Source organism: Oncorhynchus kisutch, linkage group LG7 (assembly GCF_002021735.2).
Source record: "Oncorhynchus kisutch isolate 150728-3 linkage group LG7, Okis_V2, whole genome shotgun sequence".
Taxonomy (NCBI): Eukaryota; Metazoa; Chordata; class Actinopteri; order Salmoniformes; family Salmonidae; genus Oncorhynchus; species Oncorhynchus kisutch.
In genome coordinates, this window is record NC_034180.2 from 807,896 (window position 1) to 831,153 (window position 23,258).

Here is a 23,258-nt window from a genome sequence, read left to right on the forward strand (position 1 = left end):
CCTCGGTTCATTTGTAAGTATTAATGCGAGAGCCCTCGGTTCTTATGTAAGTATTAATACGAGAGCCCTCGGTTCTTATGTAAATATTGAGTAGAGCCCTCAGCCAACACCTCGTTAAACTATCACAATGACAATCTGTAGTTTTACTCAAGGTCTAAATAGGCACTTACTAGTGTTGGGACTTAGCCAGTGACTCAAGCTCAATGTTATCTATTTCTAACGCTACAAGGAAACAAAGCTGCTTGAGTATTAGTACTCTCAGCCTCTCATACTGTACATCTAATGCTATCTCTCCCTCTCTCAACTATAATACTATACCTAATGCTAACACTAGCCCTCCCCTTTACTGTCCCCTCTTTCCCAGTATTCCTGACGGGCAGCGACCGCATCCCCATCCATGGCATGGAGAGCCTCCGCATCTCCATCCAGTCCACGTCGGCCGAGGAGCACTATCTGCCCGTGGCCCACACCTGCTACAACCTGCTGGACATGCCCCGCTACCAGACCAAAGAGACCCTACACCGCCGTCTGACCCAGGCCGTGGAGCAGTATGAGGGCTTCAGCCTGGTGTGAGATCCAGTGGCTCCCCCTAGAGGCCTGGAGGACCAGGGGGAGAATTAGCATGGCTGCTAATGCTAATGTACTTTAATAACAACGCCCTGTGAATGGGGGTGGCTGGATGGACGGATGGGTGGTGGGAAGGGGGCTGCTTTTCCATAGCACTTTCCCTATACAGTTTACCGTAAGAGATGATATATTTTGAGTTATAATTGTCTTCTATGCAGATTGATGTACATAACTTGAACAGTTTTAATTAAACCAGCTTTTTTGTTGCTTTAAGATAATTTATTGAATTGAATAGTTTTTGTGGGATTTGAAAAATTATACATGTCAGAGGTGAACATTGAAGCCCTTTACCTGGGATCTGGTCTTTTACCGCTGTTCTTGGGTCAGTTTGAGGACAGATGATACCAGATTAATACATGAGTGAACAGCAGGCAGACAGTTCCATACTCAAGCCCAATAAATACATGGCATTCTAATGTCATACCCACAATACCAGTCTATTTCTACATTAAAAAGACTAACTGAACGACTGGAGTTACTTACATGTCCTCAATCTTACATTTATCAATATTTCTTTGATTGCGATGCCGTTGGAGTGATTTTATTACAGTAGTATTGGTGAAGTGTCTTTTTTTAAAATGGATGTTAAAATGTCTGTGTGCATGTTGTCGAGAGGAAACGCTAAAAAGACTCATTGTTACATTAAACAAAATACAGCTAATCCACATTTCTTTGATCCCTGTAACCCCAGATCAGGAATAAATCATCTCAATGTCAGAATGAGTTCACATTTGTGGCCTGGCGGATAATAGGTTGATTTACAGATGATCTGTTCATGGTTCCCACCGGTTCCTTCTGTGATGACACAGCATTCGGACCAAAGACATTAGGATTGGTTGATTTGACCTGCAGAATTAGTCTTGGGTCATTGATTAGGTTTAAGGAACAGATTATATTGGGTCATGTTATTAGCAATAACGAACAGCTCAGTAATGTAATGACGTTTGTATGAGGGTCAGGGGACGCTGCACTCTGAACATCTCTGCATCGTTTCAATGACTATTCTCTCAAGTGTATTTGGATCGTGTGTTGATATGCAACTGATAAAAATAACTTTCTGTGCATTCTGCCTATTCAGTCCTATTACCGAACGTCTCAGCCAATGGAGGTATTGTATTGTCTACCATTTCTCTTAAGCCACATCCTTCTCCACTCTAACTGGGGTTAAGACAAACGTTATCTATAGGGACGACTGGTCTCCTTGTTTGTCTTTTGTTTTAATACATCAATAGCCACAAATTTGCCCAAGGGGAATAATTCTTATTTTGATTTATAACTAGTCACCCTCAGTGTAGACAATGACATAATAAACACGTCATAGTGACCTTTCGTTTATTCAAAGCTGAGCTAGGGCAATACCTGAGGGAGGCTCCGTGTGTTCTATTATAGCCTGGTCCTTAATCCATTTGTGCTGTTTTGCTGACTAAAGCTGTTGGCAAGACAACAAACCGATCAGCAACCAGGCTAGGGGAAAAGCCTATTCATTCCTTATTATTCTTATTTCACCACGGTAATGGTGACAATTCCAAATCATGGGGTCAATGTTTGCAAATAAGGGCTTATTAGTGGATCTATAACTGGATTGTTAAGTTTATCATATTTAATTTTGTACCTTCTAAATGGATGACATTTTTTCCCTGAACAAATAAAACGTAATTCCAGCTTGTCCTGTAGTTGTGTTTTAAATCAAGAAGCTATTTGATAGGTTGGTCTGGGAATAAGGATTTGCTTGTGGATAAATGAGCGGTGCATATAGGGGGACTTTGTGTAAAGAAATTCATTTTGTTGTAGAGTTCAACCAATATGAATGAAATTGCCATGTTCTTTACATGTATGACATTGTGTTCTTGTAGTGTTGACATTCACCACACCAATTCAGTACCACACAAACACACCAATGAAAACCCAACGCCAACAAACTCAGTAAAAATATGTTTGGTTTTATATTATATATACAATTTATGTACTAAAATGTACACACCCATAATTCATTATGTCCACCAGTGTTTTACATTCAATAAAAACGAAAGTCACACTATTAAAATGATCCATTTTGGAGAAAAAGGAAAGATGTACCTCCTCACTTAGCAATGTAAACATAGATCTGGATCCATATTTACAAGGAACAAATAGGCTATGAAAATACCGACATAAAAAAAGAAAGCAGCATGCCTTGATTGAGTATTGAAGGCTCTGCGTTGGGGATTGGCAGCTATTTTGATAGTTATTGGGACTTTTCTTTAAGGATGGATGTTCCACACAAAATGGCCCTTGTCGGTGTTGAAAAGTTTGAGCAAAAATATACCACTGATTTCAAGACAGGATAGCTTATTTTCACACAAAGTGAATAGGAAAAGAAAACAGACAAATGCAAAATAATATACAAGCAGTCAAATTCATAAGTGACTGATGACCATGATCACAATAATTAAATGAAATTGTATACATTGATCCACTACACTATTTTGGTATGCAATCTGAGTCATTTTCTTTGGATCATAATAACACATCATAGACTATTTGTTTTGCATTCTAGTTCTCAGTTTAAACAAATTAACGCTCCTCATAGTATGCTAAAAATACACACAATTTCTGGAAACAAACAAATATAAGCATTGATGATGACAAGTGTGTTTGTCCTAGGTTAACATCGAGATTATTGCCACGTTCACGTGCTAGTCGGAACTAGGAAAGTCGGAAATGTTTGACTTGCTAACTGGTTGTATTTATACATGTGCAGCGTTCAACTAGTTTGCAAGTCGAAAATGTCAGAGTTTCCTAGTTCCGATTTACACGCGAATGTGGCATATGGCACCAATCATGAGTTACATTTAAAAAATCCATCCATTGGCTGAACTCTGCTAGACTGGCTGTCTGATTGGTTGTTTGCATGCAGATTGTAACTGTCTGTCTCCCTTACAAAAATACACAATCCCCTCATTAAATTTTTCTGATTACAAAATCTTGTTTCTCAAAATGGCAATACCTTAAAGTACATAATCCCAAATCTAATGTTACACTCCACATTAAGACTTTTTTTGAATCCAATATAAAAGTCTATATGAGTCTATATAAACATTCAAAGGAAGAAAAATAAATTAAATCAATACAACACTCTTTGTAAATGTATCCTTTAAATTAGTGATGACTATTTGATGTAGGGTAGTTCTTGGTATCAATCAATATCAAGATGCACCAAAAATAAAAAATAAAAAATCTTCCTTTGAAAAAAGGTTGGTTTTGGTCCACTCTCTGCGGGGTCAGGAAAATTAGGATGTTTCTGGTTCAGGGATACAGTATTTTCCTCCACTTCCCCTGAAAAACCGATGTGGGGACTCTACTCAGGCGTCTTTTAAGGCCTGCTACGTTAGGTTAGTAGTCATTCAAAGATGCCCGACATTTTGAGTTCCGGGGTTCTTCTTCTATACGAGGGAAACAACAGGCAAGCTGGAGTAGCCTCCGGGGCAGCACCTACATGTCAGTTCCAACACCTCTCAGGTCAGTAACTAAGCCATACCGTTTCCCTTCTACAGTTGGGATTAATCAGGGGGCAACATGTTGGCATCTCCTGAAGCCAAATGAGTCTATGGCACAAGAAAAAAATAAACATATTGTGAGGGATGATGAGGTGTATGTTTTCCTTTCCATGGGCTGGTGTGGTTCATCTCTTATTGAGACTGAGCCTCATTCATTCCTCTGTCAGTCTTTGATGTTTTCTTTTCTTTAGGTGAACTTCGAGGCATCTCCTTTGCTGATGAGAACCTCTATCAGCCTAAGCTTGGCTTTGATGTGCTTGTATTCGTTATACTCTACCGCCAAAGGGGAGCGGTCTTCCTTCTGCACGTTTCTATGGCAACAGCCAGTGGGAGGAAGCAAAATACAAACATTAGCTGAATGGACGACGGTCAAAATGGCTGTGCAACCAAAGATGAAGGACAGAACATCACCTCGCATCATCTAATTGTTTACATTTAGTCCGACTATGACACGAAACAAAACCGGAAACGTCATCTTACCTGCCGTTTTGCCTGAAGAATTGATCTTCAAACTCTCTTAGGTTCTTGCGGATTCTCTTTTTCTCCTCCCGGGCCTCTTGTAGCTGCTCCACTAGTTCCGGCCTGTGTGTGGGGGAGAGACAAACACCGCTTTAGGCATCTGAACCTCAAAGGTTGTCTTGACTCTAAGAGGCTTTTAAAGTCCTTCAGGTTGTTTCAATCTTAGTTGTTTAAGAAGTGAACGTTCTTCTAAACACATGAAATACCACAGCTAACTTGAATAGATAAGACATCAACAATAACACGAGACTACTAATGATTGCAGTACTTTAATTCTACAATCTAAACTACAATGCCCGGGGTTATTCACCCATCCAGATGCTTTAGATATAGGTCAATTATATTTAAGAAGAGGTCAGGGCCGGCTTGGGTGCTTACATGGTGGCCGAATGCAGGTTGGACAGACGCATGTCGGTGGTGTTCTTGGAGGGCGAGAGCTCGTCGACGGGCGAGATGAAGCCGTCCGTCTCCTCCTCCAGCTGGTCCAGGAAGCCCAGCATACTGAAGTCTGGACGCACTGTCCCTGTGATCTGGGGCTTGTTGTTGGACTCAGAGTCATCCTCAGAGCCATCCTCCTCCTCCTATGGGCACAAAACCAGCGATGGGGGAGGTCAGTGGAGGGTTAAGGGGGAAATGGTGAGTGATGCTGGGGTGAACTGATCGTAGTGCCATGGGGCTGTCAAGGGACCCCCAGGGTCAAGAGCTATGTTAATGCAAGAGAATCAAGTATTGTTAATTTAATGTTACTGGAATCAGAGCACAAAGAAATATTTATTCAGTCATTTCAGGCACAGGCCAGTTTGATGAGGTTAATACATGTCTATTGTTAATTTTTCCACTTTGAATTTATTTTAGATTGTCTCAATCAGAACTATTCTAACACATCCACAAATTGCAGCACAGACGTGATGAGCATCTCAAGACCCGAGTTGATTTGACGATCTCCCTATTTTTGCTTGATTGGATTATTTGATCATCTGATTTATTTTTGGTGTACACACACATTGACACACACCATGCACAGGTAAGTCGCCTTGTTAGTCCTTCTCACACACTATCAAGTTGATCCCAAAGCAATCAATCTAACAAGTCATGAAGCAGCAATCTAAGCATCAAAAACCAAGTTGATATTGAATCAAAACCGCCCCCCCACGAGTGCTATGGGTGGCCACCCAATCCACAGGCTGCAATCAGGTTTGGTTGAGAGGTGAGGGAGTAGGGGATTGGAGGGTGTGAGGGGGAGGGAGTTGTGTTCTGATCACTGATTAGTCGAGCACGAGCAGCAGTGTGTCTTCACCTTGATGTCGTCAAAGAAGAGTGCGGCTTCGCCCTCGATAATGGGCTGAAGTACAGGACCTCTGCGTTTGCTGGAGGGGGAGGCCTAAGAGTTAACAAGGAGGGGTTACCACTCGAGAACTGACCCCAGTTCAGCTCTGACTACAGAGCACATAAAGAAACTGAATAGCATCCACTACAAACTGATCCCGGATCAGGTTTGTCACTGTAGGATTTTCTGCTGAACACTACCATGCTTCTTTTGGAACCTGCACCAAGTACTAGGATCAGAATGACCTGCTCTTGTTTGTGGGACCTTGTCACGACCATAATAGGCTTCTTCAGTGAAAACATAGCACTAGGCTCTCGTGTGATTTTAAACCTCTGAAAGGCAGGCTGTGTAACAGGTTCTTAGATCAAACAGACAAGAGTATCACGAGTCAGCTCTTTACCACAATGAATTCAGCAGTTGACATAACCCTATATGCCACCATGTACAGTACATAAACGTTTGCTAGGTCTCCAATTTATATAATGAGGATTAAATCTATTATATAAAGTGTGTTCTGTACAGTACATTAGGTTCATAACACAGATTAGATATTGCGTAATCAACGTGTTTACACAAGAAATTAAAAGGGAAAACTGGGACAAAACAGTCAAATGTTCTCTTGTATACCCGTTACATAAACCATATGGAGACTAAATGTATTACAATGGAAAAATATATTCTAATAATCTTTAATGTATTGGTGGTTAGAGGTTATTGTGAGATTATATATATATATATATATTTTTTTTTATCCCCTTCTGGTTTGAATCCAGCCTCAGCGAATCCCTATATCTGATGAGAATCTGAACTCTTGAACAGTGTTTTCTGCCCCTCCGTACCCATCTTTCTAGTCTAGAGGGAGAGTCTGCACAGCTGTGGTGTGCGTGCGTATGTGTTCGTAGTTCCCTGTGGCCAACTGAGTTGCTGTGGCCCCAACTCGTCACCTTTGAGCTCTGTTAAGAACCTGTGGATCCACTGAGCCACTTAAACCGAGTTTAGGTTTAGGGCATTGGCCTTGAGGCTAACCTAGCGCTACGGCTAGCCACTACATACAGTCCCGCCTATGGACACTGACGCTAATGCTAGCCTAATGCTAACATTAGCGTTGTTAGGATTTAGTTCCCACGTAAAGGAGCTTGATCTTCAGCCAAAGCTACGTGGTGACCTTTACCACCAGCTCCTCAAAGAGAAACCCAGGAACAACTCTGCTGTGGAGAAAATGAAGGGAGAGAGCAAAGAGAGCTAGCTATACTTACAATGACGGGGATGGTGGAAGCTCTGCAGAGGATCTGTTTGACCAGGCGGTATCTGTCGTACAGGGGCTTCATGATCTGTCTCTCAGTCTTGGTAACCTAGAGAAGAGGCAGAGAGAAAAGGGAAAGGCACATTGTTAGCAATAGCACACCGCTAGTTAGCTAGCATTAGCACTCCCCTGTGGTGCTACAATAGCACTCTGCTAGCTAGGGCTGACACACAACAACATGCAAGGTAACATAGATTCCATCCCCATCAATTCAAATCCAATGTTTTTTTTAGTACCTCAGAGGACAACTGGCCATAAACTAGGATAGAAAGTCACACAGGGAAGGCTATTGGTGTCAGAAAGGACACCTTTCCACTTTCTGATAAACAACCTTAACAAGGATTAGCCCTTGCAATTAGTCCAATCAAAAAGGGATTCCATGTCGATTCCTTTACAGGTAAATTAAGACGTTTGCTGGCTTCTCGTCCTTCAGCCATTGTCGTCGCTGAGACAACAATACTCGTCACATCTGTCTAAAGACGTTTGGTCTGCCAATAACGATATATTGCAGTGCAGAAGGTCATGTTTTCATTGGTATTTCATCCTTTTAATAATGTATTGTTGTATCTGGGTCTCTATGGCTGCATTTATACCAGCAGACATATTCTAATATTTGTTTCATGAATCGATCTTTTGACCAACCAGATCAGCTCTGAAAAAGGTCTGCAGTGAAAAGATCTTATGTAAATTGGTCAGAAGACCAATTAGTGGAAAGAATATCAGAAAATGGCTGCCTGTGTAAATGCAGCCAACTTTGTATCTAGGTTGCATGAAAAGATTGCATAGTTCAAAGTACACATCTGTGTGCACACATTCTGCACTCTACACACACACACACAAACAGCTTGGTTCAAGACATTATTCACTCTTCAGTTGTGATCTAGGTCAGGTTTTCCACTGGACAGAGACTGATTTAATGCATTTGTTAGATTTTTTTTAGCTATCAGTTACTGTTCAGGCAGATGGGTGGGCTATCTAGGCTCTATGAAATAGTTTTTTTTGGGGGGGGGGGGGCAGAAAAGGGACAGTGGACAAGACACTCACTGGTCTACCGTGGATGCCTTCGTAGTACAGGAGAGCCTTCTGCAAGGCCACCTTCTCAGCGCCAATCTGCTCCCGGGTCATATCCTATCAGAGGAGGAAGACACTGTTAGTTAGCCTTTAGCCGTTAACCATTAGCATTTAGCTATTAACAGTGGTTCAGCGGATAGGCGGCTCCTATCTCACCTTGACGTCCTCGGGCCGCCCCACCTCGTCCCTCTTCTCCTGCAGCTTGTTCTGGACGCCCTCCAGGGTGTTCTCTACCGGGGGCTTGGGTGCCTTCTCCTGTTGGGGCTTCTTCTCCAGCTGGGAGCCAAAGCTCTTGGGCAGGGTGTTGCTGCGCTGGCGGGTCAGCGGAGGGAGGTCCTCCTCAGACTTGTGGAGCTTGTGCTCTTTCAGGTCTTTGCGGAGCTTGGCCAGTTCATTCATCCACTTCAGGACCTCTGGGTTGTCAGCCTTGTCACTGTGTGAGGGCTGTAAACAACAACATGATTTCTATTCATCCACAAACAGCAGCAGTGGGTATTTTGACGTCTTCCCACAACATCTTGACTTTATCAGTTGACCCCATTCCTGACACCCCTCCCATCAGCTGAGTCTCATTATGAACTCTCTAATAGTGTTTACTTTGAAGGAAGCCAGTCGTGTCTTATTTTATAATAATTTTATATTTCTGTGCATTTCTTTGGATGCCTTGCTAGATCTCCTAATAAGCTTGTTGTGCTGCCCTGCTTTCTCTGATATACTGTAGCTACTTTAGAAATCAATCAGAAAGTGGCTCACTCATTTTTCCTTGCTGTCCAATGTTTCAGCTACAGAGGGGCCACTATTTACCCTGTATTTGCGCTCCTCCTCAAACTTCTCCTCGTACTTGTGGATCTTCCTCTTGAGACCGTGGATCTTCTTGGAGAGCTGGGCTGAGGTCAGCTCTTGCTGGTCGTCGTCACCGCAGGAGCCCAGAGAGGAACTCCTCCTCCGACTGCAGGATAGAGACACAGCCATAGAAATAGAAGGACTGCCTGTTGCTATGGACACAGAGTCACGTTGGACGTATGCACACGCCTTCCCTCTAAAACCACACAATCTGATGGCCACCCATTGTAAAAAATAAATAAAAAAACACATGCATGAACACACATCTAATCACACATGTGACTCCCATATCTTGCAAATAAAACCGCTGTCTACTATAATTCTCTTCGTCTTAGATGTTGAGTTTACAATTGCAACTTTTGATTGCGAATTGTCCAGACGAGTGTTTGCACTGCAAGTGATAAAGCAGATAAAGGCGCTATACATATACCGCAGTATAGTTGTGACTAAATTATAATTACATTTTACTGCTGTAACGTTCATAGCTAACTCGACTTGTAAAATGCCATTTTTTATACTAGTAAGTACTAGGTTTTCCTTAGATATTGTAACTACATACCAGTAGCTGTCTAATACTGACCAACGACCTGAGTTTGTTTACAAAAACTGTCACCCCGATAATAATTCATAAACACACAAAAACAGTCACACAAACAAACCTACACACACACACACACACTACTCGTCCCCAAAGTCAACAGTACTGTAAATCCATGTTGGTTCCTCACCTGGCAAAGGAGTGTGTATTGGGCGGCGAGGGTGGCACCTCGGTGTCATCTATGTACTGCTGACAATGACCATAGGCGTGGAAACGGGGGGACAGCATGGGGTCGCTGTCCTCTTCAATCAGCTGGCGAATCAGGCGGCCCCCCACTTGGGGTGAAATGCACGCCTCCTCGCTGTCCATGCTCTCCCGTTGCCACGACGAGTAGGCCGGGACTGGCTCTGTGGAACAGACAGAAAATAACACAGGTTAGGGGCGGCAAGATCAAATCCCAGAGCTGACGAGGTAAAAATCTGTCGTTCTGCCCCTGAACAATGCAGTTAACCCACTGTTCTTACTTAGGCTGTCGTTGAAAATAAGAATTTGTTCTTAACTGAATTGCCTAGTTAAATAAAGGTTAAAAATTGAATGAAAATGAAAACACACACACACTAAAAGTGGGTTAGACTACCATGGACCGCTCCAAAACACACTGCACATATTGATATCCCAAGGCTTTGTAATCCAAAAGATGATGCATTTTTTTTTAAAGGAAAGGGACAAAAAACTGCACTGCACACACATCACCATGGGCAGGGATGAGGGAGTGACCTGTGGAACTTGGCAGGCTCTACCAGCAGTCGACAAACACTGGCTTATCTCTCGCTCAAACACAGCTAGAGCTCAACATGGGCCCTGCTTGGCTGCAACATCTGAACTGCAAACACCACTAAACATAGACAAAGTGTAGTCTAAGTAGAACACAGCAAAATAACGGCTTGCCTATCTGATTGTCGTCTCAAGGGATGAGGCAAGCAGTAAGCAGTGGGAATCCAACTGATTGGATCCAAATGAATCAACCCCCACTTTAAGTCTAAACATGGGGGTCGCTCGTCACCTCGGCAACACCTTCTTGGCACCCGCATCTGAACGCCCTAAAGGTCACTGCGGCATTGCATGATGAAGCTGTTCACTAAAACTCTCACCACTAACTAATGGCTTACAGACCCATTCGTCTGTTTTTCAGGCTGGTTTCCCCTGGCCTCAGTTCAGCCCCAGCCAGAGTCCACTCCGACTCGCCAATAATTACACTGTGGTGAAAATAACCATGCAGATGTCTCTGACAATCCCAATCACAAGCTATAAATAAATTGGACTGCTCTTTGATGCCTCTGGTTGGGATAATGCAGGAGCCATGGCCTCTCTGGTAGAGGAATGGAATTGCTGTGACTCCAGAGTTAGCCTTGTACCATATCGGTTTGTGATGTCTTCACATTTCCTATGGCCGTTGTCATCAATTTGCAAGACAGCGCAAGCAGATATGGGACCAGAATACGGAGAGTGACTGGCATAGGAAGAATATTGTTGGGCTGTGTATGTGAGAGAGAGAGAAAGAAAGACCACGGCATTGTACCCACAGCGGGAGTTGTACTGTATCACAGATCAGTGAAACACACAGGCTGTTGTTGCTAGGAGAGGAGGGAAGGTTTCATTTCAGATAGCCTAAGCCACCACCACACAACAGCATTGTAAATACAAAACTCAGCCAAGGATCGTTCTACTGCACGTGTGTTTGTGTGGACATGAGAGAAACCACGGTATTGTACCACAGGAAAAAGGAGACCATGTAGGCTACACTGCACACTGGAGAGGTAACATAGCCAGAGGGGAAGGTGAGAGCAATAACAACGTCAGGTTTCCATATCACCAGTGTAAACATTTAGAAACATCAGAATTCAGTAATCACTCTTTGAACACATGAACACCCACGTGCACACACACACCCTGTAGCTGCACATGCATGTTTTTCTAGGGGGGTTGGATAGGGACTCATATGGGAAGTGATTTGTGTTCGAATTTCCAAATAAAAATTTTTTTTTTTTGTTGGTTTAACATATCTCGAAATTGATAGATAAACGCTTAATTTTCCATTTGTGTCACTTCAAAATGACATTTTTACCGATAGTAGTCCTACAACAGTTTGTTTAGAAATTGCAGGTCGAATTTTGATGCATATTGTTGATATTCTCTCGCGCACATAGGCCTATCTGCTGGTCGTCACTAGTTACCACTGAAGCCGATTTTGACTTTGTGGTTGTGATAACTAGTGGAAACCCTATCCGTTCCTCTGATCCATCCGACTACAGCAACAATACAAATATCTACTGTATGTCCCGATATTATAAACGAGTTGAGTTATACAGAATAAAAATAGTGGCATCTTTAGCTGACAAATGCATGTAACGGTAAATATTGGCTCCTGGTTGTCGGTCCGTCTTATCCGTTTGTGCTACAGCTGATGACGCGCAGCAGCACATATTTGTAAACACTGTAACAAGGTTGCTTTCATGTTGCCTTCTTGAGTTTCTGAATTAAAGGAATTGTGTGCGATTTTCATTCACTAAGAGATTGAGAATATGTTCCTATAGTGTGTGACCTAACACTTGGTATCTGGACCGTGTTACAGGGTATACAGGGTGCGTTCGTAAATTAACTTTAGAGTGCCAGAATGCACTCGTAGTGTGCTCTGGACGTTCGTTCATTCAGAGCGTTTCGCTTTCGTAGCGTTCAGATCGCACACTGGACGCTGTGGCCGAGGAGTGGGGTTGATCTGAGCGTTCTGACCTCACAACGGCAGTCAAGCACCCACGCTAACTGGCTAAAGTTAGCTAGCTTGCTAGTTACTTCCAGACATAAATGAGAGAACACCTCATTCTGACATTTTTTTCGTCCTAGCAGAGCTGGTTAAGACTGAATTCATGTTATCCGGAGCGTTGGTGACTAACTGTACTGCTGGCAACAATTTAATTACGATTTTAGTTTGACAACGTTTACTGACACCAGCCATATTCAACGAGTGTTGAGCGTTCTGCGCTCTGGCAAACTCAGACGAGAGTGCTCTGAAATCAAGAGTAGATTGCCAGAGGGAATTTACGAAGGCACCCATAGACTCCTCACTCAGCACGACTAGTAGTGCATGCTGGACTGTAGATAATAATCACGAAAGCCAGCTAACGTTAGCTGTCTGCTGCTATAAGGATAGTTGTTTAGCTGGCAAGGCAACGCGCATTGCTAGCAAATATGGAGAGTTTGCCGGAGTTAGCTGTCTACTATCATTTTTTTTCCGTCTTAGATGTTAGATGTTGAGTTTTCCAGACGAGTGTTTGCACTGCAAGTGATAAAGCAGATAAAGGCGCTATACATATACCGCAGTATAGTTGTGACTAAATTATAATTACATTTTACTGCTGTAACGTTCATAGCTAACTCGACTTGTAAAATGCAATTGTTTATAATAGTACGTACTAGGTTTTCCTTAGATATTGTAACTACATACCAGTAGCTGTCTAATACTGACAAACGATCTGAGTTTGTTTACAAAAAAAAGGACAACTGTCACCCCGATAATAATTCATAAACACAAATTACATAACTGAGACTTAGGCTATGAAGTATGGCTCGGGTCATGGAGGTGCTGGCTTGGAAGGTACTTAGTGTGTGCGCGGTATGCTACTATAGGACTACGTGCGGTTTTACACGGTCTTTCAAGGCATGTCGGGACTGCCTGGGGCGCGGGAGGCGCGGGAGCAGTAGCCTAGTCTCCCTAGGCAGAAGGTTGCCTCACACAATGTATCCAATCAACACTGCTATGTATGGGTTTACTAGATGACAGTGAGCAGCAGGTCAACCTCAAACAATTCAATGTGTTTTAACCTATTATGTCAGCTTACACAGCCAAGCAGCCAATAGGGTATTCACCATGGCATTTCAAATTAGGTCTTTAAATCAACCAGCACAGCATCCAGCCCATTGTAGTTGAGGTATGCCATGTTGTCATGCCCCTAAAGGTTGGGATGTGATTGGTTGGGAGCAGAATATGCCCAATCACTGTAGTGATGTTGCCATGCAGTAGTAAAAGGTCATGCAACAGGCATTTGGCCTTTTTCCTCTCTGTTCTGTCTCTAATGGGTTATTTGTATCAAGGCAAGACAAGTCCCGGTTCCATTGCCAGCCAGAATGCCACTTACCCTCATAATAACTCGACTGGAAAACACTTTTGAAATCAAGGAAAGGGGCGCTAAAGAATGGGGAATCTGGAGGACAGAGAAGAGATGGGATAGGGGCAGGTGGGGAGAGAGGAAGAGAGAAAAATAAGGTGATAAGAACAGACGAGATGGAGGGAGGAAAAGAAGATCCAGCCCGGTCACTCTGTTGCAAGCGAAAGGTGAAATGAGAATCATAGTGCATCATTCCCAATGACAGAGACATTACACAGTAGTAGACAAGTCCTCTACTCTAACTAGCTCTATGTACGTGGAGCTGGCACACAGCAAATATCTGCTCACCATGACTGCAGTTGGCACATGCTGCACTGGGTAAAAAGTCTCATGCCACTGTACCATCCACTGTCCCAACCATCACTACCTCATCCATTCCTATTGCAACAACCTCATCTGTTTTCCTGCTTATCCCCTCTACAGGACACAGGTACTTACAAATACCTTACGCATAACAAAAACGCTCTTAGTCTCATGGCTCTATATTTAAAGGGGAGAGAAAGGACCTACTGCCAGACAAAATGACTCCGAACATCACTCAAGTTCACTGCCGTTTAATCCAACACTCAAAACCCAAGCTCTGACTAGCCCTGCTCTTCCTCTGGCTTCAAAAGATCCAAGCGTTCCGATTGCCTTGCCTGCGTCTAGGAGAAATGCTTCTTGTGATATGGGAACGCCATGTCACGGTCAATCATAAGCACTCCCCTGGGAGTTGTAACTCTCAGTAGCTCAGAGGAGTCTAAAGCATTATGCTTTAGGTACATCCTGTGGCATGGGATTCTGTTGTGCCAGGTAACACGCGGACTGTGACATCAAAACTGAACAAAGTCTGTTTTTGTCCTCCCTCACCTCTCCTCATCCTTCCATTCCTGGCTGTGAGAGAACAACACCTGGTGATACCTCTCACTCTTTCTCCAGAAAACACACACTGTGTGCATGTGTAAACACACACACACACACACGCGCGCTGCCTGCGCTGCCAAAACCCCTAACACCAAACCCACATTGGCTGCAGCCCTGACTGACTGCATAAGTTAGCATTTCTATGCAGACAGACACTACCTGAATATTTATCTGTCTATCACACTCACTTTGGAGCAAACAAGGACTAAGCACCAGGCTTACACAGTGCTCCTTAGCCGAATAGGACAAACATGTCTCAAGCCCTACCACTAGAGGGCGTCAGTGCTTTTTGCTCAGTTGGTACTGTACTGTACTAGAGACCACAATTCAAGACAAACAGTGCTGTTTGAGTTGGAAGAAATACTGAATCCAAAGGAAATGTTTGAACAATATTTTCCTTAAGGTGTGACCTATTTCCATTGGGGTTAGGCAGTTTGCGTTTGGCATGACTGCAGCCTGCACCGAGCAACCACGCAGGAAATGATTTAGTATCCAATGCTGATGTTACTATAATACATGGTGCCCATGCATGTCTCTTCAAGTCTGAAACTGCAAGTGGACTTCTTTAAGGTAACTTGCCCTGTGCAATCAAACAGAAGCAATCTAACAACTCTGCATTCAGTCTCACTAGTGTACAAAAACACACTTTTTCAAACTCCACCCACCTCCGACCTTTCTTTCGCAATCTCTCACAAAAACAATCAGACAAGTTGTGCAGCATCTAACAGCCTTTCCTTCCTGATACTCCAATCCCACTCAACAACATACTGCCAATAATTGTTGCACCATGGATTAAAAGCTTACAGAGAAAATACAATTAAATATTTCTTTTCTAATATCAAACTCTTTTCTGACATGGTTTAATCCCCCCAAATCCACTGTATTGCAGTTATTTAACAAAGACATTGAACATTTTGAATGGCTGCGAAAATCTCTCCAAGGTCCTTTTTGACTTACATTTCTTTCTCTCTAAAAAATAATAAGCAGACTTGCCCATGATAGACTAATGAATAATAGAATACCTCTGTCTATTTCTGTATAAACTATGCATGACCAATGAGATTCGATACCTTGGTATGAATAAACAAATAGACACACTTCATTGCTTACATCCAATGCCATGTGCAGAGTTGAAATCCAACCTTAATGAACACACACACACACACACTTATTGTTCCTAGGGTTAATCTAATCATGCAGACACACACACACACCATACGCACTTAAAAAAACTAAACGACAGGAGCGTTTGCAATATCAATGGGAAGACAATACATCCAGACCATATCAAACAAGATCAATGTCAATCCCTATAAGAAAAGATAAAACCTCAACGCCCCCTTAAACAGTACAGTATTTTTCACCTGTAATCTTGCCCTTTAATGAATGTCGATAGCAATCTGGAAGCTATTCACAACCCACAAACTGCCCAATAACTGCCAACCAAACGGCAAAACATGCCAGCAGCATGTGCAAACCGTAAATACTCACTCTTTCACTCTTCGAATAACTCATGGTAGCAGCACGGCAACACAATATTCTATGCTGTTCCCATCACTTGTAAACAAAAAAACTCCATTGTGGTCTGATGAAACAGGAGCTACATTTGTCAAAAAGGTTAAAAAAAGATCTGCTATCTAAATGCAATATGCTGCGCCAAGCTGTGTACACACCCACAACACCTTCAGTAATGGTGCAGCTTCTCCAGATATAGAAGCCGAGAGACTTCAAGAGCATCTGAGTCCATAACTCTTCTTGAAGACACAGAAGGAGCCACCACAACAAGAGGAGGAGGAGAGGGAGCAGGAGGGTTGCAGCTGCCACCCAGACACCCATGTGCTGCCTAGAAGGAAGGGGAGGACTGAGGGAGTGTGTGGAAGAGGGGAAGAAAGGCTGGGGGGGGATTGAAGATTTACCTCCCCAGTTGTTATCGTCAGTCAGTGCCGACAGGTCCAAGCGGGGTACGTCCTCGCCACATTCCTGGTCCGAACTCCGGCCGATGACCCCCCTCCTGTCAGCCGTTTCACAGCTACTAGGCAGCTCCTGGATCTTCATACTACTGAGTCGTGTCTGCACAACCACGGAGAGACACAAAACAACAAGGGCTGGGAGTGAGCATGCTCCTTAAGTTCAGCCATACGCTGCCTCTGCCTGGCCCAGCCTACCACAGCCCTTGTAGGGGGGGTGACAACACTCCTGATTGGTCCACCGGGCGTGTCTGTCTGTGTGTGTGTGTGTGTGTGTGTGTGTGTGTGTATATATGAGGTTTTGCCCCTCCTCTTTTCCCTCTGGGTTCCCACCCCTTCCTCTCTCTTTCTCTGTGCATATGCACTGATCCTTTGGAGTGGTTTGTCTCACAGTAGCCAGAGCAGAAGGGAGGGGGAGAAAAGGAGGAGGAAAATAAGGAGGAGGGAGAGAAGGAGGTATGGCAAAGAAAAGCAAGCAGATTATTCGCCAGACGCCAGCACACAGGCAGAGATTTTTTTCCCTCTCTTCTGCTGCAGAAAGACATCCTTGCCTTGGAGCATGGAGGAGTTCTCTCTTCCTCTTTGGGCTCTCGCCTTTCCTCCTCTCCTGTGCTCTCTTTCTCTATTGTTTTTCTTTCCCTCTTCCGAATCCCCCCCCTCTCTCCCAATAATATTCTACCCTCTTCACCTTCCCTCCCCCTTATCTGCAAATACCATTATCTCTGTCGTTGTACGTTGTATCTCTGTCGTTGTTAATCAAATACTCTTTCAACATCTCCCCCCGTTCTTAGCCCTTTTCAATGCACAATCAAATGGAAGCTTTTTGACCATAGCACTCAAACATCCTATCAGATGCCAGCCTAGCAAAACGTTAACAATCCCTCACCATTACCGAAAGTGAATTCAGATGGTGGGTCATGCAGGCAGGGCGTGCGTCCAAAACAGACAGGACTTTGTGCTAAACTGGGGGGGGAGGGGGGAAGCTAGCTTCCCCTCACTTCCCCTCTAGCCTCTGCCTAGGCGTGGGACAGAGTTATTTTAGGAACAGATCAGGGATTAAAACTGCCCCAGCCTCATAAATGCCACCTATAAAAGGAACTGCCATTGAGGGTGTTGTGTAACTGGGGGGGGGGGGGGGGGGGGGTGAAAGGTGAATGTTACTGTAATGCCAATGATAGGGAGTTATCAAGTGCTCTCAGCTGTTGACTGGCAAATAGCTTTGATGTGACTGATAGTTGGAATTTGTCCCAGTCACCAGCTACACAACGCTGGGGACCATAGACCATGTAACAACGCACATTTAAACACACCGAATCTGAATCTCAAAATGTCCTTCCTTTTCACTCTTAATCTCACCTTTCCTACCCTTCAGTCAAGGAGCACACTATCATTGTTTACTAGGAAAGTGAATTGTGGCCACACAGTGTGTGTGTGTGTGTGTTTTGCAAACATGCGTGTAGCTGGAACACACACACACTGTGTGTAACAGGACACCGTCAAAAGTAATCTAACCCTAGTTCTAAAAAAGCGAGTGACTCTCAGATTCAAAAGCACCTCATGTTACAGAACGCAAGCAAACAAACACTTCAGAAGGAAAACAACTACTACTCAACCCCATAATCAATGACAACTCATTTAGGTTCATATGATTGATATGGGGCCATTACCAGGCTGTGAGGTCAAACAACAGAAATCTCTTGACACATCTGAAGTTGTGAAGAAAGAGCTGATTACCTTGAGATGGACTGGGGTCAAAGACGTCCAAAGAAGGACAACACTGCTACAAAACGTATGATCTTTGCCCTCTCTTCCTTCAACTGTTTCAAAGCACACTACTTCTTACACAACAATTCACCCGATGTCATTTCTGCAATGCAGATCTCTTTCGGGTACTGAAACTAGTCCCCCTTGATACCGCCAAAGGGGTAATTGACATGCAAATTAGGACAATTTAATCAAATACTTTCAAAGCATCGCCCCCCCCCCCCCCCCCCGCCATTAGAGGTTATGCAGAGAAAGGACTAGAAATGTAATGTGATCAAATCACGTTTCACACATGGACGGGCTAATGATCGGTTTGACTCAATCTTTTTCAGTCACATTAATCATCATCCGTATTGCGGTTAATGATCACATTGCTGTAAGAATGACAATAAAAACGATATCAAAACGATATGATATATAGTAGCAGTTAAAAGTTTGGACACCTATTAATTCGAGGTTTGGTTCTTTATTTTTACTATTTTCTACATTGTAGAATAATAGTGAAGACATCAAAACTAGGAAATAACACATATGGAATCCTGTAGTAACCAAAAAAGTGTAATATTTTATATTTGAGATTCTTCAAAGTAGCCACCCTTGAGTGTGCAAAGTTGTCTTCAAGGCAAAGGGTGGCTACTTTGAAGAATTTCAAATATAAAATACATTTTTATTTGTTTAACCTTTTTTGGGGGTTACTGCATGATTCCAATTGTGTTATTTCATAGTTTTGATGTCTTCACTATTATTCTACAATGTAGAAAATAGTAAAAATAAAGAAAAACCCTTGAATGAGTAGGTGTGTCCAAACGTTTGACTGGACTGTATATATACACTATTACTTTTTTAAAAAGTATTAATGTACCATCACAGTAGTCATTTTCAGCAAATGTTTCTATCAACAAGTCTCCGGAAAATACTTCACACAACAGAAATATAAACATCTGTATACAGTCCCAATCATTTCAGGATTAACCCAGACTCACTAGAAGACAGAACAGCTTAACCATGGTGACCACTACCCTGGCTGTAAATATCACTGCCACACTGACTGTACATAACCTACTGCACTATAATCCTTTGTCCTAGCACAACTCAACTACTGATCACATTACATCATCACTAGTCGCCCTGGGTAGTGATGCAGAGGGAGACCAGGGTACTAGCATTCAGCATTGCAGATAGAAATTGTATGAATAAATATAGCTAGTATGATTCCTTTACTCTAATGTCAGTGAAAGACATATCTGTTCTACTAAATATATTTCTATCTGAACGTTCCACAATGTTGTGCTCAGGGTTTGGATTTGTCCCACAGTGGGTGTTCTTTCCATTGTTAATCTGTGTGTTAGGGGTTTTATAGACAGGCGACACACAAACACATGGTGGATTTAGGAGGATGAGGCTGGGGTGGTAATGACAGACACAGACAGGGTGCAGAGAAGGGGCTCGTCTGGGAGGGTAGCATCACATTGGATGAGGAGGCTTGATACACAGCCACAAGTGACACGTACGCTAGAACCCGCACACACACACGAGCAATAACCCACTTCACCCACATTTTTGTGATCCATTATTACTACAGTACAATCCTGAGATCTTCACAATACTATACAGATGCAAGAAATCAGAATCTCCACCAAGTAAGCGTCATGTTTGGGTTTGTTTGGAGGGGGTTGCTCAAATTGACACGCTGTCCAAGCATTCATCCAAACAAATAAGATCCCTTTGACAGTTGAAATGTCTTTTTGCAGCAGGGTACTAAGCAGTACAGTCCTGTAGGCATGACAGATAAAGACAAAAGAAAGACTTGTTTGTACAGTTACATTCCAGGTCCCATTGATCTGTACTGGTTTCAGTGGTCCATAACTGATGTGTGGAAGTCTTTAATCTCTTAAACCTGTCCTTACTCCCTGTACCTCCACTGGCCTTGGACTGTGTGTGAAGTATTGGGGACAGGGCTGAGAATGTGGACACACACACACACACACACACACGATGGAACAGTGAGCTCTAGAAGCCATTGTAGGTGTCATCAGGTTAAAGAGGCTCAGGCATGCCACACACTGATCCCCTTCAGAGTGTGTGGTGACCGAGGCCACCGCTCACTAAAGCCAAGGCTGTAAAAGACTCTGTCCAAAAAACATTTTAAGACGGTGTGAAAGTCAAACAGGTCAAATGAACATGTTTCTCACATCTTTCACGTGGACTTGAGTTGCTTCTAGGATAACAAGCAACATACGGACAAAGAAGCTTCCATCGTGCAAACGACTGAAACACCAGAAGGCTGTCTTTGTTTTGAAGAACAGTAAACTTTAGTTACAGTTTAAACAGACAACAGAAAACTGAGCTTCAACAATACCGTTAAAAATATGCTTTGAAACAACACATCTAGTCAAGACATCCATCTGCCTTTGGCTGCATCCCAAATTCCCTTCATAGTTCACTACTGTTGACCAGCGCCCCTAGGGAACACAGCCTCGGTCTTAGTAGACCGATCAAGAGCACTAATCTACTTAGTACACTAATTGGACCTGCTGTCAGTAGTACGCTCTGATGTCACTAGGTGCTGGGATCCCTCATGCCACCACCTCTGATCTGACACCAACAACCAGCAGAGAGGTTGGCACGAGGACGCCGTGCCACCATGCCAGGCACAGACTGCATCTCAGTGGGTGCAGCTTGTTCTGAGGTGGTGAATGTGGAGGAGGTGGAGACAGAGAATTGTGTCACTAAGACCCATCTGGACTGTGTGTGTGTGTGTGTGTGTGTGTACAGTTCTGTTGTAGAGTCACATTAAGTGTAACAGATTAGCCTACTGTACTAGAAAGCAGATGGACCAGTAGATTACATAGGACTGTTTCCATCTGTATACCACCTTATCACTATGCTAAATAGCTTCAGCTGCTGCTGATGTTTTGAATAGCTACCCAGTGCTTCACATTCTGAAGTGATACAGAGCTGCAGTGGAAAACGTTCACAGCATTTCCCATCAAGATGTGTGGATAAGTCGTTTTTTTGTGTGGTCGATTTTCATTCAAGGAAAAGCTCAAACTTTGTTTTGGTTTCTTTTCTACTTCTTTCCATATTGTGTCAATGGTAGTGATTCATTGTTGCTTAGCTGTCAATCTCTCCAAGGGATGTTTGCTTTTCCCCTAAAGAGAAGATGTTTGGCTGCAACATTTTGACTAGCAGAGATGTGGTAGTTCCACATTGCAGTGAGTGGACCAAAATAGTATCTCATTTATCTGCTCCAGTTGTTTATTGGTCAGGAACAAACTCTAGATGTTCCCTCAGACCCCTCCTATTCCCTCAGACCCCTACACTCCCAAATAATCACCTAGTCTACTGAGAGACTCTGGCCCTATCTTCCGCAAGCAGTGTGAACACAGGAAGCCTAGGAGATCTAGCATGTACAGTGCCTTGCGAAAGTATTCGGCCCTCTTGAACTTTGCGACCTTTTGCCACATTTCAGGCTTCAAACATAAAGATATAAAACTGTATTTTTTTGTGAAGAATCAACAACAAGTGGGACACAATCATGAAGTGGAACGACATTTATTGGATATTTCAAACTTTTTTAACAAATCAAAAACTGAAAAATTGGGGGTGCAAAATTATTCAGCCCCCTTAAGTTAATACTTTGTAGCGCCACCTTTTGCTGCGATTACAGCTGTAAGTCGCTTGGGGGATGTCTCTATCAGTTTTGCACATCGAGAGACCGACATTTTTTCCCATTCCTCCTTGCAAAACAGCTCGAGCTCAGTGAGGTTGGATGGAGAGCATTTGTGAACAGCAGTTTTCAGTTCTTTCCACAGATTCTCGATTGGATTCAGGTCTGGACTTTGACTTGGCCATTCTAACACCTGGATATGTTTATTTTTGAACCATTCCATTGTAGATTTTGCTTTATGTTTTGGATCATTGTCTTGTTGGAAGACAAATCTCCGTCCCAGTCTCAGGTCTTTTGCAGACTCCATCAGGTTTTCTTCCAGAATGGTCCTGTATTTGGCTCCATCCATCTTCCCATCAATTTTAACCATCTTCCCTGTCCCTGCTGAAGAAAAGCAGGCCCAAACCATGATGCTGCCACCACCATGTTTGACAGTGGGGATGGTGTGTTCATGGTGATGAGCTGTGTTGCTTTTACGCCAAACATAACGTTTTGCATTGTTGCCAAAAAGTTCAATTTTGGTTTCATCTGACCACAGCACCTTCTTCCACATGTTTGGTGTGTCTCCCAGGTGGCTTGTGGCAAACTTTAAACAACACTTTTTATGGATATCTTTAAGAAATGGCTTTCTTCTTGCCACTCTTCCATAAAGGCCAGATTTGTGCAATATACGACTGATTGTTGTCCTATGGACAGAGTCTCCCACCTCAGCTGTAGATCTCTGCAGTTCATCCAGAGTGATCATGGGCCTCTTGGCTGCATCTCTGATCAGTCTTCTCCTTGTATGAGCTGAAAGTTTAGAGGGACGGCCAGGTCTTGGTAGATTTGCAGTGTTCTGATACTCCTTCCATTTCAATATTATCGCTTGCACAGTGCTCCTTGGGATGTTTAAAGCTTGGGAAATCTTTTTGTATCCAAATCCAGCTTTAAACTTCTTCACAACAGTATCTCGGACCTGCCTGGTGTG

The 23,258-nt window shown here is 43.2% G+C and overlaps 2 protein-coding genes across 9 annotated transcripts in view; one reads left to right on the forward strand and one right to left on the reverse strand.

Moving 5' to 3' along the window:
* herc3 (HECT and RLD domain containing E3 ubiquitin protein ligase 3) overlaps positions 1-2,293 on the forward strand; it is a 34,068-nt gene extending 31,775 nt beyond the window's left edge. For all 3 annotated transcript variants that reach the window (XM_031828306.1, XM_031828308.1, XM_031828309.1), the window contains one exon: positions 365-2,293. In XM_031828306.1, coding sequence (XP_031684166.1) covers positions 365-573 — 209 coding nt within the window. In that variant the 3' untranslated portion in view covers positions 574-2,293. The remainder of the gene's footprint in view (positions 1-364) is intronic.
* A 253-nt stretch (positions 2,294-2,546) lies between these two features.
* The window catches only part of LOC109876823 (protein FAM13A), an 83,377-nt gene continuing 62,665 nt past the window's right edge, over positions 2,547-23,258 (reverse strand). For 3 of the 6 annotated variants that reach the window (XM_031828300.1, XM_031828304.1, XM_031828305.1), the window contains 11 exons: positions 16,807-16,960; positions 13,958-14,023; positions 9,955-10,171; positions 9,188-9,332; positions 8,540-8,827; positions 8,357-8,440; positions 7,266-7,361; positions 5,980-6,063; positions 5,061-5,263; positions 4,644-4,745; positions 2,547-4,474 (listed from right to left, as the gene is read on the reverse strand). In XM_031828300.1, the coding sequence (XP_031684160.1) occupies positions 4,351-4,474; positions 4,644-4,745; positions 5,061-5,263; positions 5,980-6,063; positions 7,266-7,361; positions 8,357-8,440; positions 8,540-8,827; positions 9,188-9,332; positions 9,955-10,171; positions 13,958-14,023; positions 16,807-16,960 (1,563 nt within the window). In that variant the 3' untranslated portion in view covers positions 2,547-4,350. The remainder of the gene's footprint in view (positions 4,475-4,643; positions 4,746-5,060; positions 5,264-5,979; positions 6,064-7,265; positions 7,362-8,356; positions 8,441-8,539; positions 8,828-9,187; positions 9,333-9,954; positions 10,172-13,957; positions 14,024-16,806; positions 16,961-23,258) is intronic. The other 3 variants (XM_031828301.1, XM_031828302.1, XM_031828303.1) reach the window with 3 other exon arrangements.